Source organism: Pongo pygmaeus, chromosome 20 (genome assembly GCF_028885625.2).
Source record: "Pongo pygmaeus isolate AG05252 chromosome 20, NHGRI_mPonPyg2-v2.0_pri, whole genome shotgun sequence".
Classification (NCBI taxonomy): domain Eukaryota; kingdom Metazoa; phylum Chordata; class Mammalia; order Primates; family Hominidae; genus Pongo; species Pongo pygmaeus.
In genome coordinates this window covers 5,138,651-5,152,324 of record NC_072393.2, presented here as the reverse complement: position 1 = coordinate 5,152,324, position 13,674 = coordinate 5,138,651, and the positions used below count along the sequence as shown (strand labels likewise).

At 56.5% G+C, this 13,674-nt stretch overlaps 1 protein-coding gene across 13 annotated transcripts in view; it reads left to right on the top strand.

Moving 5' to 3' along the window:
- PTPRS (protein tyrosine phosphatase receptor type S) overlaps nt 1-13,674 on the top strand; it is a 134,220-nt gene that overhangs the window by 106,594 nt on the left and 13,952 nt on the right. For 6 of the 13 annotated variants that reach the window (XM_054463059.2, XM_054463055.2, XM_063657959.1 and 3 more), the window contains 9 exons: nt 1,642-1,947; nt 3,571-3,764; nt 3,912-3,938; nt 7,366-7,483; nt 9,906-10,514; nt 10,979-11,076; nt 11,910-12,163; nt 12,812-12,905; nt 13,011-13,226. In XM_054463059.2, the coding sequence (XP_054319034.1) occupies nt 1,642-1,947; nt 3,571-3,764; nt 3,912-3,938; nt 7,366-7,483; nt 9,906-10,514; nt 10,979-11,076; nt 11,910-12,163; nt 12,812-12,905; nt 13,011-13,226 (1,916 nt within the window). The remainder of the gene's footprint in view (nt 1-1,641; nt 1,948-3,570; nt 3,765-3,911; nt 3,939-7,365; nt 7,484-9,905; nt 10,515-10,978; nt 11,077-11,909; nt 12,164-12,811; nt 12,906-13,010; nt 13,227-13,674) is intronic. The other 7 variants (XM_054463060.2, XM_054463058.2, XM_063657961.1 and 4 more) reach the window with 2 other exon arrangements.

The following is a 13,674-nucleotide window of genomic DNA, read 5'->3' as shown; positions in this document are numbered from 1 at the left end:
GGTAGTTAATAAATGGAGCTTCTGTTGCTGTTCCCTTTGGCATGGTGCCTGGCACGTAGTAGGTGCTTAATAAATGGAGCTTCTGTTGCCGCTCCCCTTGGCATGGTACCTGGCACATAGTAGGTGTTCAATAAATATATGCTTTTACTATTATGTCGTGAAGTGCTTGGCGCTGGCACATAGTAGGTGCCTAATAGAGCTCTGTTGCTGTTCCCCTTGCCACGGTGCCTGGCACATAGGTGTTCGACGTAGATTATTTTGTTACCATTCTATGAAGCCTTAGCACAATGCTTGACACACAGTAGGTGCCTGATAATTGGAGCTTCTGTTGCCATTCCCCTTGGCATAGTTCCTGGCACATACTAGGTACCTAATAATTGGAGCTTCTGTTGCTGCTCCCCTTGGCATGGTGCCTGGCACATAGTAGGTGCTTAATAAATGGCGCTTCTGTTGCTGCTCCCCTTGGCATGGCACCAGGCACATACTAGGTGTTCAATAAATCGATGCTTTTACTATTATTTTGTGAAGCCCTTGGCGCTGGCACATAGTAGGTGCCTAATAGAGCTCTGTTGCTGTTCCCCTTGCCACAGTGCCTGGCACATAGTAGGTGTTTGACATATAGATTATTTTGCTATCATTCTATGGAGTCCTTAGCACAGTGCCTTAGCACAATTATTAGTAGGTGCCTAATAATTGGAGCTTCTATGGCTTTTCCCCTTGGCATGGTGCCTGGCACATAGTAGGTGCATAATGGAGCTTCTGTTGCCATTCCCCTTGGCATGATGCCTGGCACATAGTAGGTGCTTAATGAATGGAGCTTCTGTTGCCATTCCCCTTGGTATGGTGCCTGGCACATAGTAGGTGCCTAATAAATGGAGCTTCTGTTGCTGTTCCCCTTGGCACAGTACCTGGCGCATAATAAGCGCTTAATAAATGGAGCTTCTATTGCTGTTCCCCTTGGCATGGTGCCTGGCACATAGTAGGTGTCCAGTAAATAGATGCTTTACTATTATTTTGTGAAGCCTTTGGTGCTGGCACATAGGAGGTGCCTAATAAACAGAGCTTCTGTTGCCGTTCCCCTTGGTATGGTGCCTGGCACATAGGAGGTGCCTAATAAATGGAGCTTCTGTTGCCATTCTCCTTGGCATGGTGCCTGGCACACAGTAGATGTTCAACAAATAGATGCTTTTACTATTTTGTGAAGCCCTTGGTGCTGGCACATAGTAGGTGCCTAATAAATGGAGCTCCTGTTGCTATTCCCCTTGGCACGATGCCCAGCACATAGTGGGTGCCTAATAAAAAGGGCTTCTCTTGCTATTCCCCCACCCAGTTTCTGGCATGGGGACCGTAGCTGTCCAATGCCTAAGACCTACTGTGCACCACGTAGGTGCAGCCTGGTGAGCACAGGGTTCTTGGCCAGCCCTCCCAGCCCCATCCCACCTGCCCGCCCATCCCCCCGCCCATCCCACCTTTGGTTGACACCCGCTTCTTTTGGGTTCGACTTCTCTTTGGTTTGGTTCTGTTTTGTTTGTTATCATCTTCTTTTTTATTTTCTCTTTCCCATCTTTTGTTTCCCCGCCCCCCTCCCCACCCATCCCACCTCCCTTCCCCACCCCCCCACGTTCTCCCCCCCTCCAATAGAACCGTCAGCCCCCCCTCAAGACGTTAAATGTGTCAGCGTGCGCTCCACGGCCATTTTGGTAAGTTGGCGCCCGCCGCCGCCGGAAACGCACAACGGGGCCCTGGTGGGCTACAGCGTCCGCTACCGACCGCTGGGCTCAGAGGACCCGGAACCCAAGGAGGTGAACGGCATCCCCCCGACCACCACTCAGATCCTGCTGGAGGCCTTGGAGAAGTGGACCCAGTACCGCATCACGACTGTCGCTCACACAGAGGTGGGACCAGGGCCCGAGAGCTCGCCCGTGGTCGTCCGCACCGACGAGGATGGTAAGTACCTGCCCCAGGCCCGGGACCCCCCGCAGGCCCCAGCCCGGCCCCGCCTCGAAGCCTTCCATCTGGAAACCTGGGCTGGTGGTCAAAGGGCGGAAGCCTCACTTGGAGGAAGTCGGGAAGCAAGCAGCCTCCCCGAGAAATCCGGGGCTCCTTGACCTTGGAATTGGCGATTCTAGACATGGGCAGGATTAGCTCTGCAGCATCTGCTCCCAGGGCCTCATGCCTGGACAGTTTCGCTGGCTGCCCTCTATTTTGGTGGAACAGTGGAAATCTTTGGAAATGGGGTGGAGGAAGCGGCAAACAGCACCTGCAACAACAATGTGCTGATCATGGTTAACCAGCTCCCCGGGTGGATGGAGACCAGTTTGTGTAGCATTGGCCAGTTTCCCTGGTGTAAATGTTCCCGTCCTCACCCATTTCAAGTTAGCAGCAAGTTTGAAGCTGGAAAGCAAGGCAGTGGTCCTAGCTTGGAGTCACATGGTCGAAGCCTAGACTGTGGAGAGAAATGACAGACACCTTTCCCAATAAAATTGCAACTTCTCGGCCAAGCACAATGGCTCATGCCTGTAATCCCAGCACTCTGAGAGGCCAAGGCAGGAGGATCTTATGAGTCTCGGAGTTTGAGACCAGCCTAGGCAACATAGTGAGACCCCATTCCTCCAAAAACATTTTTAAAACATAGCCAAGCATGCTGGCATGCACATGTAGTCTCAGCTACTCAAGACGCTGAGGTGCGGGGATTGCTGAACATAGCAGTTCGAGGCTGCAGTGAGCTGTGATCATACCCCTGCACTCCAGCCTGGGTGACAGAGTGAGACCCCATCTCTACAAAAACATATTAGCTGAGCATGGTGGCACAGGCCTGTAGTTGCAGCTACTTGGGAGGCTGAGGTGGGAGGATCGCTTAAGCCCAGGAGTTCAAGGCTGCAGTGAGCCGTGATCCTGCCACTGCATTCCAGCCTAGGTGACAGAGTAAGAGAACCTGTCTCAAAAATATTTCAGCCTCTTGGTCCTGGGCACCTGATTTGTTTTCTGAGCCATTTGCCTGAAAGTTTCGTTGGACGGCTCCATTATGTCCTAAGCCCAGAGAAGAAAGGAAGCAGCTCTTCTTTATGCCAAACCCTGGGGTGGGTGAAAAAGATCCTGAGTGCCAAGTGGGCCACCTGCCTGCTTGGGTATTTAGGAACATACAGCTGGACTGCCTGGTGCAAATCCTGGCTTTGCCTCTTGCTAAGGCTGTGATCACGGAATCAACTGAATCTCTGGGATTCAATTTCCCCAAATGTAAAATGAGAATGACAGGAGACCCTATCTTGCAGGGTTATGATGAGGATGGAAGCAGTGTAGGGTGAAGAAGAGGGTGTCTGGAGGCCCTGGGAAGGTGGTTTAGACTCGGGGGGACAGCCTGGGTCCATGGGGCGCACCTTCAGGGGCCCCTCCCAGGGCTGTGGGGGGTGTGAAGGAGGCCATGTCCTCCTGCCCGGTGGTGAGCGCTAAGAGCGCCCAGTTGTTCACCGGCAGCCACTCGGCATCCTGGAATCGGACAGTGGCACTGCCCGGGGCAGGGCCGGGCGCCCTGGTAACGGCCTCGCCCGCCCCTCCCCTCCCGCCCGCCAGTGCCCAGCGCGCCGCCGCGGAAGGTGGAGGCGGAGGCGCTCAACGCCACGGCCATCCGCGTGCTGTGGCGCTCGCCCGCGCCCGGCCGGCAGCATGGCCAGATCCGCGGCTACCAGGTCCACTACGTGCGCATGGAGGGCGCCGAGGCCCGCGGGCCGCCGCGCATCAAGGACGTCATGCTGGCCGATGCCCAGGTGGGCAGGGGGCCGGGGCGGGGGCCGGGGACGGGCTCCGGGCGGGGACGGGCCCTTGCGCTCCCCCCACCTCTGCTTCTCTTTCTCCATCTGGCCTCCCCTGCTCACCTCCCTCCTCTCTCCCCTGCCGCCTCCTCCCGCGCTCAGTGGGAGACGGATGACACGGCTGAATATGTAAGTAGCGCCCCTGGCCACCCACCTGCTACTGTGCGCTTCCCGCGGGCCGTGCTGTGCTGTGACTCCTGCACGCCGCTTATTATCAGTAGTAAAACGGCCTCCTCCTCTGGGCCCTCCCGTGCGCCCCTCGCTCTCCCATTACCTCTTGGAGCGCCCAGCCTCGGTGTTTGCACCAGGGAAATGGGATACTCCGACGACTGTGCGCCCCAGGGGGCAGACCCTAGGGTGGCTTGAGCACCAGGACCTGAGGGTCATCCCTGAATCTTCTCACCCTGCTGGCTCCTGCCATTGGTGGAGCTTAGGCCTCCTGGGTCCTTCCCCTGCCCTCAGTCATTCCTCCTGTGAGTATGTCTCCTCTCCTGTTAGACCCAGCCCCACCCTTTAATGTCACTCAATTCAGCCCTGTTTGGCCTAGAAATGCCTCTCTCTGGATGTGCTGTCCTCTTCATTCTGGCCCCCGGGTGATGAGAGGTGTCAGCGGGGCCAGAGTGGGGGAGGGTGTCTGTGATACCGTGGTTACAACCCCACAATGCTTTAAACCAGAGAGGAATTGCTGTGTGACTTGGGGCAAGTTGCTGCCTCTCTCTGGACTATCTCTCTGCCCCTAAAACGGGAGTACCAGCCTCTGCTGAGAACCCCAGGTCTGACATTAAATTGGCCCTGGTCCCTTGGCTGGGCGTGGTGGCTCACGCCTGTAGTCCCAGCACTTTGGGAGGTCGAGGCAGGTGGATCACCTGAGGTCAGGAGTTCAAGACCAGCCTGGCCAACAGGGCAAAACTAATAATACAAAACAGCCTGGTGTGGTGGCAGGTGCCTGTAATTCCAGCTATTTGGGAGGCTGAGGCAGGAGAATCGTTTGAACCTGGGAGGCGGAGGTTGCAGTGAGCTGCAGTCCAGCCTGGTCAGCAGAGGGAGACCCTGTCTCTCTTTTTTTTTTTTTTTTTTTGAGACAGAGTCTCACTCTATCGCCCGGGCTGGAGTACAGTGGCGCCATCTTGGCTCACTGCAACCTCCACCTCCTGGGTTCAAGCAATTCTCCTGCCTCAGCCTCCCGAGTAGCTGGGATTACAGGCATGAGCCGCTGGTCCTGGCTGATCCTGTCTCTAATAAACAAACAGGCACTGGTCCCACATGCTCTGATGCCTCCCGTCTCTCACCCACACTGGATCTAGAGGGAATGTTCCCACCTGGGCTTCAACCCTGCTCTTCTCACAGAGACCCTGGGAGGGATGGGCTGTGAGGCTCAGGGGCAGGAGACCCTGTTTGTGCATCCCCGTCACCCCTCGTCCCCCTGGCCTGGGTCTGCCCCACAGTTCCCAGGCATGCCGGCCTGTGCTTGGGGCCGGGAGGGTGCTTGCAGACATGGGCACACATGATGCTGTGAGCGTGTGCACAGGTGTTGTGCAAGTCCGCGTGCCTGGGAGTGTTCTGTGCTGTCATTCATTGGACGAGCAGTCATTTATTGAGCACCTACTATGTGCTAGATGCTGAGGATGTGGTGGTGACAAGAGCCCTTCCTCCCTAACAGTCATACTCAGTGAGACGGATGTTAATCAGAACAAAACACACATAGGCAGGGCGTGGTGGCTCATGCCTGTAATCCCAGCACTTTGGGAGGCCGAGATGGGCAGATCAGCTGAAGTCAGGAGTTCGAGACCAGCCTGACCAACATGGTGAAACCCTGTCTCTACTAAAAATACAAAACCAGGCATGGTGGCGCATGCCTGTAATCCCAGCTACTCGGGAGGCTGAGGCAGGAGAATTGCTTGAACTGGGGAGGCAGAGGTTGCAGTGAGCTGAGACCGTGTCATTGCACTCCAGCCTGGGCAACAAGAGTGAAACTCTTATCTCAAAAACAAAAAACAAAAAACCATTGTTACAGCTGTGGTGGGGATGGGGTTTAGACAGTGAAATAAACATTTAAAAATCAGCTCTCAGCCAGGCACAGTGGCTCACGCCTGTAATCCCAGCACTTTGGGAGGTGGAGGCAAGCAGATCACTTGAGCCTAAAGTTTAAGACCAGCCTGGGCAACATGGCAAGATCCTATCTCTACAAAAAATATAAATATCATTAGCCAGGCGTGTGGTGGTGCACGTCTGTATTCCCAGCTACTTGGGAGGCTGAGGCAGGAGGATCACTTGAGCTCAGGAGGTCAAGGCTGCAGTGAGCTATGATTGATTACACCCTGCACTCCAGCCTGGGCAACAGGGTGAGACCCTGTCTCAATAACATAAAAAGGTAAAAATCAGCTCTCTGGGTGGGCAGGAGGGGGCAGTCCTGTTTTATAGCATTTGACCATTTCCATGGTGTAAATACTTCCCACCATGTCAATTTCAAGCTACCTGGGAGGTGCCCAGTAGCTCATGATCATGTATTTCTACTCTACAGATGCAATAGACAAGATGATCTCAAAGCAGTAACCATACTGAAATAACTAGAAAGGGTGGGTTTGCTGTATTTATTGCCTTTGCTTTCAATATAACTTAGTTGATTGTAAGTTTATAGAGTTTATTTTTGAGACAGTCTCGCTCTGTCACCCAGGCTGGAGTACAGTGGCACGATGTTAGCTCACTGCAACCTCTGCCTGCTGGGTTCAAATGATCCTCCTGCCTCAGCCACCCCAGTAGCTGGGACTACAGGCATGTGCCACCATGCCTGGCTTTTTTGCTTTTTTTTTTTTTTTTTTTTTGGTATTTTTAGTAGAGACGAAGTTTCACCCATGTTGGCCAGGCTGGTCTTGAACTTCCGACCTTAAGTGATCCTCCTGCCTTGGCCTCCCAAAGCGCTGGGATTATAGGCGTCAGCCACTGCGCCCGGCCTTATACAGTTCAATTTTTAATAACAGCTCTGTTTCATAAGTGGCTCACAAAATTCCTGAAAATTTAACCAGCGGCTCTCATGAGTTGGTACAGGGCACCTCCAGCACCCCAGTGGGTGTAGAGGCAGAGGGAAAGGCCAGTGCCAAAGGACCTGAGGCAGGCTGTGCCTGGTGCATTGGAGGAACAGCAAGGAGAGCCCTTTGTGAGCCACAGGGAAAACTTGGGCTTTGACCCCAAGAGAGGTGGGAGCCATGGAGGGCTGTGGGGAGAGTGGGGACGGACCCTGACTCCAGTGCTCACAGGCGCCCTCTGGCTGCTGTGGGGAGGACAGACTGTCAGGGGTGATGGCAGGAGTGAGGGGAGCGGAGCAGAGAGGACCGAGTTGGTCCTAGCAAGTGACAGTGGGCTCGTCCGGCTGGGTTGTTGCATGTACCCTCTGAGCATGGCCATGCCACATATCGTCGTCTCTGCATGAGCTCGTGTGCACGTCTCCGCCCGTGATCCGGGCCCTGCATCCTCCTTGCTTGATCTCAGCACGGGGAGTGGGGTGGGCAGGGCTGCTCCCAGCCCCAGCCATGGTGCTGACCGCCAGCCGTGCCCGCAGGAGATGGTTATCACAAACCTGCAGCCTGAGACCGCGTACTCCATCACGGTAGCCGCCTACACCATGAAGGGCGATGGCGCTCGCAGCAAACCCAAGGTGGTTGTGACCAAGGGAGCAGGTATGCGACCCGCCCTCTCCCCACCCAGCAACAGCCCCTTTGCCCCCCACTGGCACCAGAGCGTGCCTCCAGAGTCCTTGAGCTCACAAGGGCAGGCAGAGGGTACACCAGGCAGCAGGAACAGTGAGACAAAGGTGTGAGGGCTGCTCAGGTGGGTGTCCAAGGCCCAGCTTGGCCCCCCGCCCCTGCCTCCTCCGTGTCCCCCGGCTCCCACCAGACAGAAACAGTTAACAGCCACCTCTGACCCCTTTGCCCTCTCAGCCTTTACTTGGGCTGTTCCCTCTGCCAGGATACCCCTTCCCCTGCTGGCTGGCTCCTCCTTTACCTTTAGGTCTCAGCTCAAGGTACACCTGCCCTGGAAAGCCTTCCCTGATTGCCTCATCCCACAATCTTGATCCTTCTGGGCCCCCTAGTCTCCTGTGCTTCCCCCATCCGGGCTCTGATCGCCCCGGCTAGGTTGTTATTTCAGGGTGGTGCACCTGTCTTCCCCCACTGCACCAGGAAGCCACCTTTCTCTTGGTGGCCCTGCCTCAGTTTCCCCTTCTAGCCTCTCCATTGTCCCTTCCATCATCCCCAAGGGGCTGGCTTTTTTTTCCAGCCAGAATGGAGCTGAATTAAGAAAAAGAGGCTGCCGTGAAGATGTAAGGGGAGGGTACACCGGGCGGAGGGCACAGTCCAGAAAAAGACTCAGGGACGGGGGGTGGTGGAGCGGGTGAGTGGGGGGGGGGGGCGGAACAAGCTCGGGTATTTCAGGAACAATCGACCGGCTTCTGTGGCCTTCATCCCAGTCCCCACACCCACCCTCTCCTCAGGGACCCTTGTAGCCACACCACTATGTACCCCACCTTTCAGGCCTCCCAGCTGGACACAGCCCCTGCCCTTGTCCACACTATTCCCTTCGCCTACCTTGTCTGCGTCCTCCAGCAGCCAGCTCTAATGCCACCTCCTCCAGGCAGCCTCCTGTGATCTCTGCCTCCCTTCTTCTAGCCAGCAGGGCACTTCCCTCCTCTCTCAGGGACATTGTATTAGAGCTGTGTTTGCTAAGCAGAACCCACTGCATACGCTGCTCTCCCCACCACCCTGGGTATTCATAGCAGTCCATTCAAGGCCCTGATAAGGATAAGTCCTGCAGTAGAGAAGTCCATTTTCACGTATACAGCCCAGCTTTCCCCCTTCTTTGCCTGACCCCAGAACCTCTCTCAGTACATTGATTGCTACCCAGGCTGTGTGAAACAAAGAGCAGGGGCGGATTTTGGATTTCTTTATGTCCCGTGGGTATTGGTCAGGCACCTGCATTGAGCAACGGCCAAATCAACAAGGCAGGAGATGGTTGCCTTTAATGGAAGGAGGAGGGGTTCTCTGAGTCCTCACTTCCTTGCTGTGCTTTATGCGCCCCTAGCCCAGTGCTGGCTCTACACCTTTGCATGGGCCCTCTTCCTGGAGCACGATTCCCCCAGATCTTCTCGTGGTTCCCTCTCTTTTTTCCTTCAAGCCTTTGCTTCTTAAGTGAGGCTTTCTTGAGACCTACTTTTATTTTTATTTTTAAGACGGAGTCTTGCTCTGTCACCCACGCTGGAGTGCAGTGGCGCGATCTCAGCTCCCTGCAACCTCTGCCTCCTGGGTTCAAGTGATTTTCCTGCCTCAGCCTCCTGAGTAGCTGGGATTACAGGCATGCACCACCACCCCTGGCTAATTTTTGTATTTTTAGTAGAGACAGGGTTTCACCATGTTGGCCAGGCTGGTCTCGAACTCCTGACCTGAAATGATCTGCCCATCTCAGCCTCCCAGAGTGCTGGGATTACTTACAGATGTGAGCCACCGCACCCAGCCTTGAGATCCACTTTTAAAAATCACAACCCCAGGCTGGGCGCGGTGGCTCACGCCTGTAATCCCAGCACTTTAGGAGGCTGAGGCGGGTGGATCACCTGAGGTCAGGAGTTCAAGACCAGCCTGGCCAATATGGCGAAACCCCGTCTCTACTAAAAATACAAAATTACCCGGGTGTGGTGGTGTGCACCTGTAATCCCAGCTGCTCGGGAGACTGAGGCAGGAGAATCCCTTGAACCCAGGAGGCAGAGCTTGTAGTGAGCTGAGATGGGGCTACTGCACTTCAGCCTGGGCAGCAGAGCAAGATTCTGTCCCAAAAAAAAAAGAAAAAAAAAAATCACAACTACAGCTGGATGCAGTGGCTTTATAATCCTAGCACTTTGGGAGGCGGAGGCAGGAAGCTCACTTGAGCCCAGGAGTTCGAGGCTGCAGTGAGCCGTGATCTCAGCATTGCACTCCAGGCTGGGCAACAGAGTAGGACCCCCCCACTCAAAAAAATATATTAAAGGAAAATAATTAAAAATACAACGCCACCTTGTGCCTCTGGGCCGGCAGATGGCGCTGGGACCCTGACACCTGCCCCGTATCCCCACAGTGCTGGGCCGCCCAACCCTGTCGGTGCAGCAGACCCCCGAGGGCAGCCTGCTGGCACGCTGGGAGCCCCCGGCCGGCACCGCGGAGGACCAGGTGCTGGGCTACCGCCTGCAGTTTGGCCGCGAGGACTCGACGCCCCTGGCCACCCTGGAGTTCCCGCCCTCCGAGGACCGCTACACGGCATCAGGCGTGCACAAGGGGGCCACGTATGTGTTCCGGCTTGCGGCCCGGAGCCGCGGCGGCCTGGGCGAGGAGGCAGCCGAGGTCCTGAGCATCCCGGAGGACACGCCCCGTGGCCACCCGCAGATCCTGGAGGCGGCTGGCAACGCCTCGGCCGGGACCGTCCTTCTCCGCTGGCTGCCACCCGTGCCCGCCGAGCGCAACGGGGCCATCGTCAAATACACGGTGGCCGTGCGGGAGGCCGGCACCCTGGGCCCTGCCCGAGAGACTGAGCTGCCGGCAGCGGCTGAGCCGGGCGCGGAGAACGCGCTCACGCTGCAGGGCCTGAAGCCCGACACGGCCTATGACCTCCAAGTGCGAGCCCACACGCGCCGGGGCCCTGGCCCCTTCAGCCCCCCCGTCCGCTACCGGACGTTCCTGCGGGACCAAGGTAGGCGCGCGGCGACCCCTGCACCAGAGCCGGACCGGGCCTCGCGCCCACCCCCACCCCAGCCCCCTCCCTCTCCCCTGCCCAGGTAAGTGGTCACTTTTCTGCTTCCTCGTGGTCACTCAAGGCAAGTCCGGACCCCGAGGCTCCGGCGTTGGCAAAGGTGGGACGTGCCTCGGTGGCACCACCGCCGCCCCCTCCCCTTGCTCCCCTCCCCCCTCTTCCTCCTCCTCCACCTTCTCTCTGCAGCCTCTGCAGCCGCGCCGTCTCCTGAAGCAGGGACTTGGGACAGGACAGGGCAGGGCCGGGCCAGGGCCAGGGCCAGGCAGGAAGGCCGTGAGCATGGGCACAGCGGACGACAGGGAGCGCCTGGGCCGCCCCACCCCACCCCGCTTCACGCCACCCGGTGCCAGGCACTCACGGGGCCTCTCTTCTGCTCTCTCCCTGCTCCACCACCTCCCGGGCAGTCTCGCCCAAGAACTTCAAGGTGAAAATGATCATGAAGACGTCAGTTCTGCTCAGCTGGGAGTTCCCGGACAACTACAACTCACCCACGCCCTACAAGGTGCGACTGCCCAGCCAACAGGCAGGCAGGCAGGCAGGCAGGGTCAGGTAGTTCGGCAGGGGTTAAGGCTCAGTTTGGAGTTGGTGTGAAGTGAGGGATCAGGGCTTAGTCAGAGATGGGCCTCAGCTAGGATTGAGGCTTAGTCAATACTGGGAATCAGACTTGGGGCCCAGCCTAGGATTGGAGGTCAGCTGGAATTGAGGTTCAGTCAATACTGGGGATCAGTGTTGGGCTCAACCTTGGATTGTGGCTTAGCTGGGATTGAGGTTCAGTCTGGGATTAAGATTTAGTCCATATTGGAAATCAGAGTTGGGGCTCAGCCTTAGATCATGGCTCAGCTGGGACTGAGGCATAGTCAAGACTGGGACTCATAGTTGGTACTTAGCCTGAGGTCAGAGTTTAGTCTGGAGTTGGTGCCAAGTCTGGGATTGGGGGTCAGCCTGGGATTGAGGTTTAGTCTGAGATCAGGAATCAGTCTAAGATCAGGTCTCAGAGGTAGGTTTCCACCTAGGGTCAGGGCTCAGCTGGAATTCACGATCAGTGTGGGTTCAGGGTTCAGTGGGATTGGGGCTCAAAGTGGGCTTCTACCTAGGATCAGGGCTCAGCTGGAATTTAGGCACAGTCTGGGGTCAGGGTTCAGTGAGGTTGGGGCTCAGTCAGAGTTGGGGGCTCAGCCTGGGATCAGGGATCAGTCAGTGTTAGATTTCTGCCTAGGGCAGAGTTCAGTGGGATCAGGGCTCAGTCAGGGTAGGGGACTCATCCTGGATCTGGGGCTCAATCCATGGGCAGGTGTTGAGCCCACCAGGCCCTGCTGAGCTAGCCCTGGTCCACAGATCCAGTACAATGGGCTCACACTGGATGTGGATGGCCGTACCACCAAGAAGCTCATCACGCACCTCAAGCCCCACACCTTCTACAACTTTGTGCTGACCAATCGCGGCAGCAGCCTGGGCGGCCTCCAGCAGACGGTCACCGCCTGGACTGCCTTCAACCTGCTCAACGGCAAGCCCAGCGTCGCCCCCAAGCCTGACGCCGACGGCTTCATCATGGTGTATCTTCCTGACGGCCAGAGCCCCGTGCCTGTCCAGTATGCTCACCCCCATGCTCCGGGTTCCTCGTCACCCCCATCGGCCTGCTATATGGCTGGGGCAAGCCACGTGCCCTCTCTGTGCCTCAATTTCCTTGCCTATGAAACACGGACTGTATCAGCCCCAGTTCATGGGGTCATCCAAGATTTCAGTGCTTCTCATGGGCTATTGTCACTAAATGTGTCCTGTGTCCGCTTTTCCAGCATTTCCTGATACCTCATATGCCTGACCCTCTACTGGGTATTACTGGGGCCCCTGAAAGGATTTGATTCTGGGCTTCCCAACTGGTGGGGAGGCAAAGCTGAGAGTCCCCAGTGGGGAGAGGAGCACTCTGCCTCCGAGGCAGAGAAGATTTAAGGGCTACAAGGCTATGTGGGCATTGAAGCTGGGGCTTTGAAGGATGTATAGGAGTTCAACAATGAACATTACATGAAGTAAGCCTTCTAGGCAGAAAGTACAGCATGATCCAAGGTCTGGAGGCCTGAGTCAGCAACTGTGGTGTTTGTGGATGGGGCATAGGGGAATAGGCTCATTGTATGAACAGAAGGGAAGACTCAGAGAAACGGCCTCCCCCATTTGCCCCCATGTAGCATCCCTTGGTCATCCCTGTCGACATCCCCCTCTGATTCTTTCCCATCTCCCTACAGGAGCTATTTCATTGTGATGGTGCCACTGCGCAAGTCTCGTGGAGGCCAATTCCTGACCCCGCTGGGTAGCCCAGAGGACATGGATCTGGAGGAGGTGAGGGCCGGGGGCCCAACCCGCAGGGCCCAGATACATTCCAGCTTTCACGTGCTCTGTTGCTCCCAGCTGAGCTCTGAGCCACCCATGACTCTGTTCCTGCAGCTCATCCAGGACATTTCACGGCTACAGAGGCGCAGCCTGCGGCACTCGCGTCAGCTGGAGGTGCCCCGGCCCTATATCGCAGCTCGCTTCTCTGTGCTGCCGCCCACGTTCCATCCCGGCGACCAGAAGCAGTATGGCGGCTTCGATAACCGGGGCCTGGAGCCCGGCCACCGCTATGTCCTCTTTGTGCTTGCTGTGCTTCAGAAGAGCGAGCCTGTAAGTCCTGAATGGTGTCTGCCCACATCCAGACACACCTCTGAATGAGGCAGACCCCATTCCCCAAGGCCCTGACCTCTGTGGTCAGTCACAGGCAGCTCCCTGTGGTCAGAGCTGGGCAGAGGGGAAGACTTGGGAGTGGAGAGATCCTGAAACGAAGGTTTCTTAGAGGAAGAGACCTTGGAGCTGGGGTGTTGAGGGGTGAGTAGGAGTTCAGCGAAGAAAAAGCATCCCAGGATTTGCATGTGCAAAGGTCTGGAGGTACAGAAAGGAGAGTGGCTGGAGCAGAGAAGGGAATGGGGAGAGCAAAGATTGGCAGGGACCAGGTCATATAGGCCTCCAGGGTCGAGGTTCTGGGAATATAGGAGGGATCTAGAGCAGGGGAGAAACATAGGTTTGTGTTTGAGAAAGACCCATCTGGCCACTACAAGGAGGTGGACACTGATGG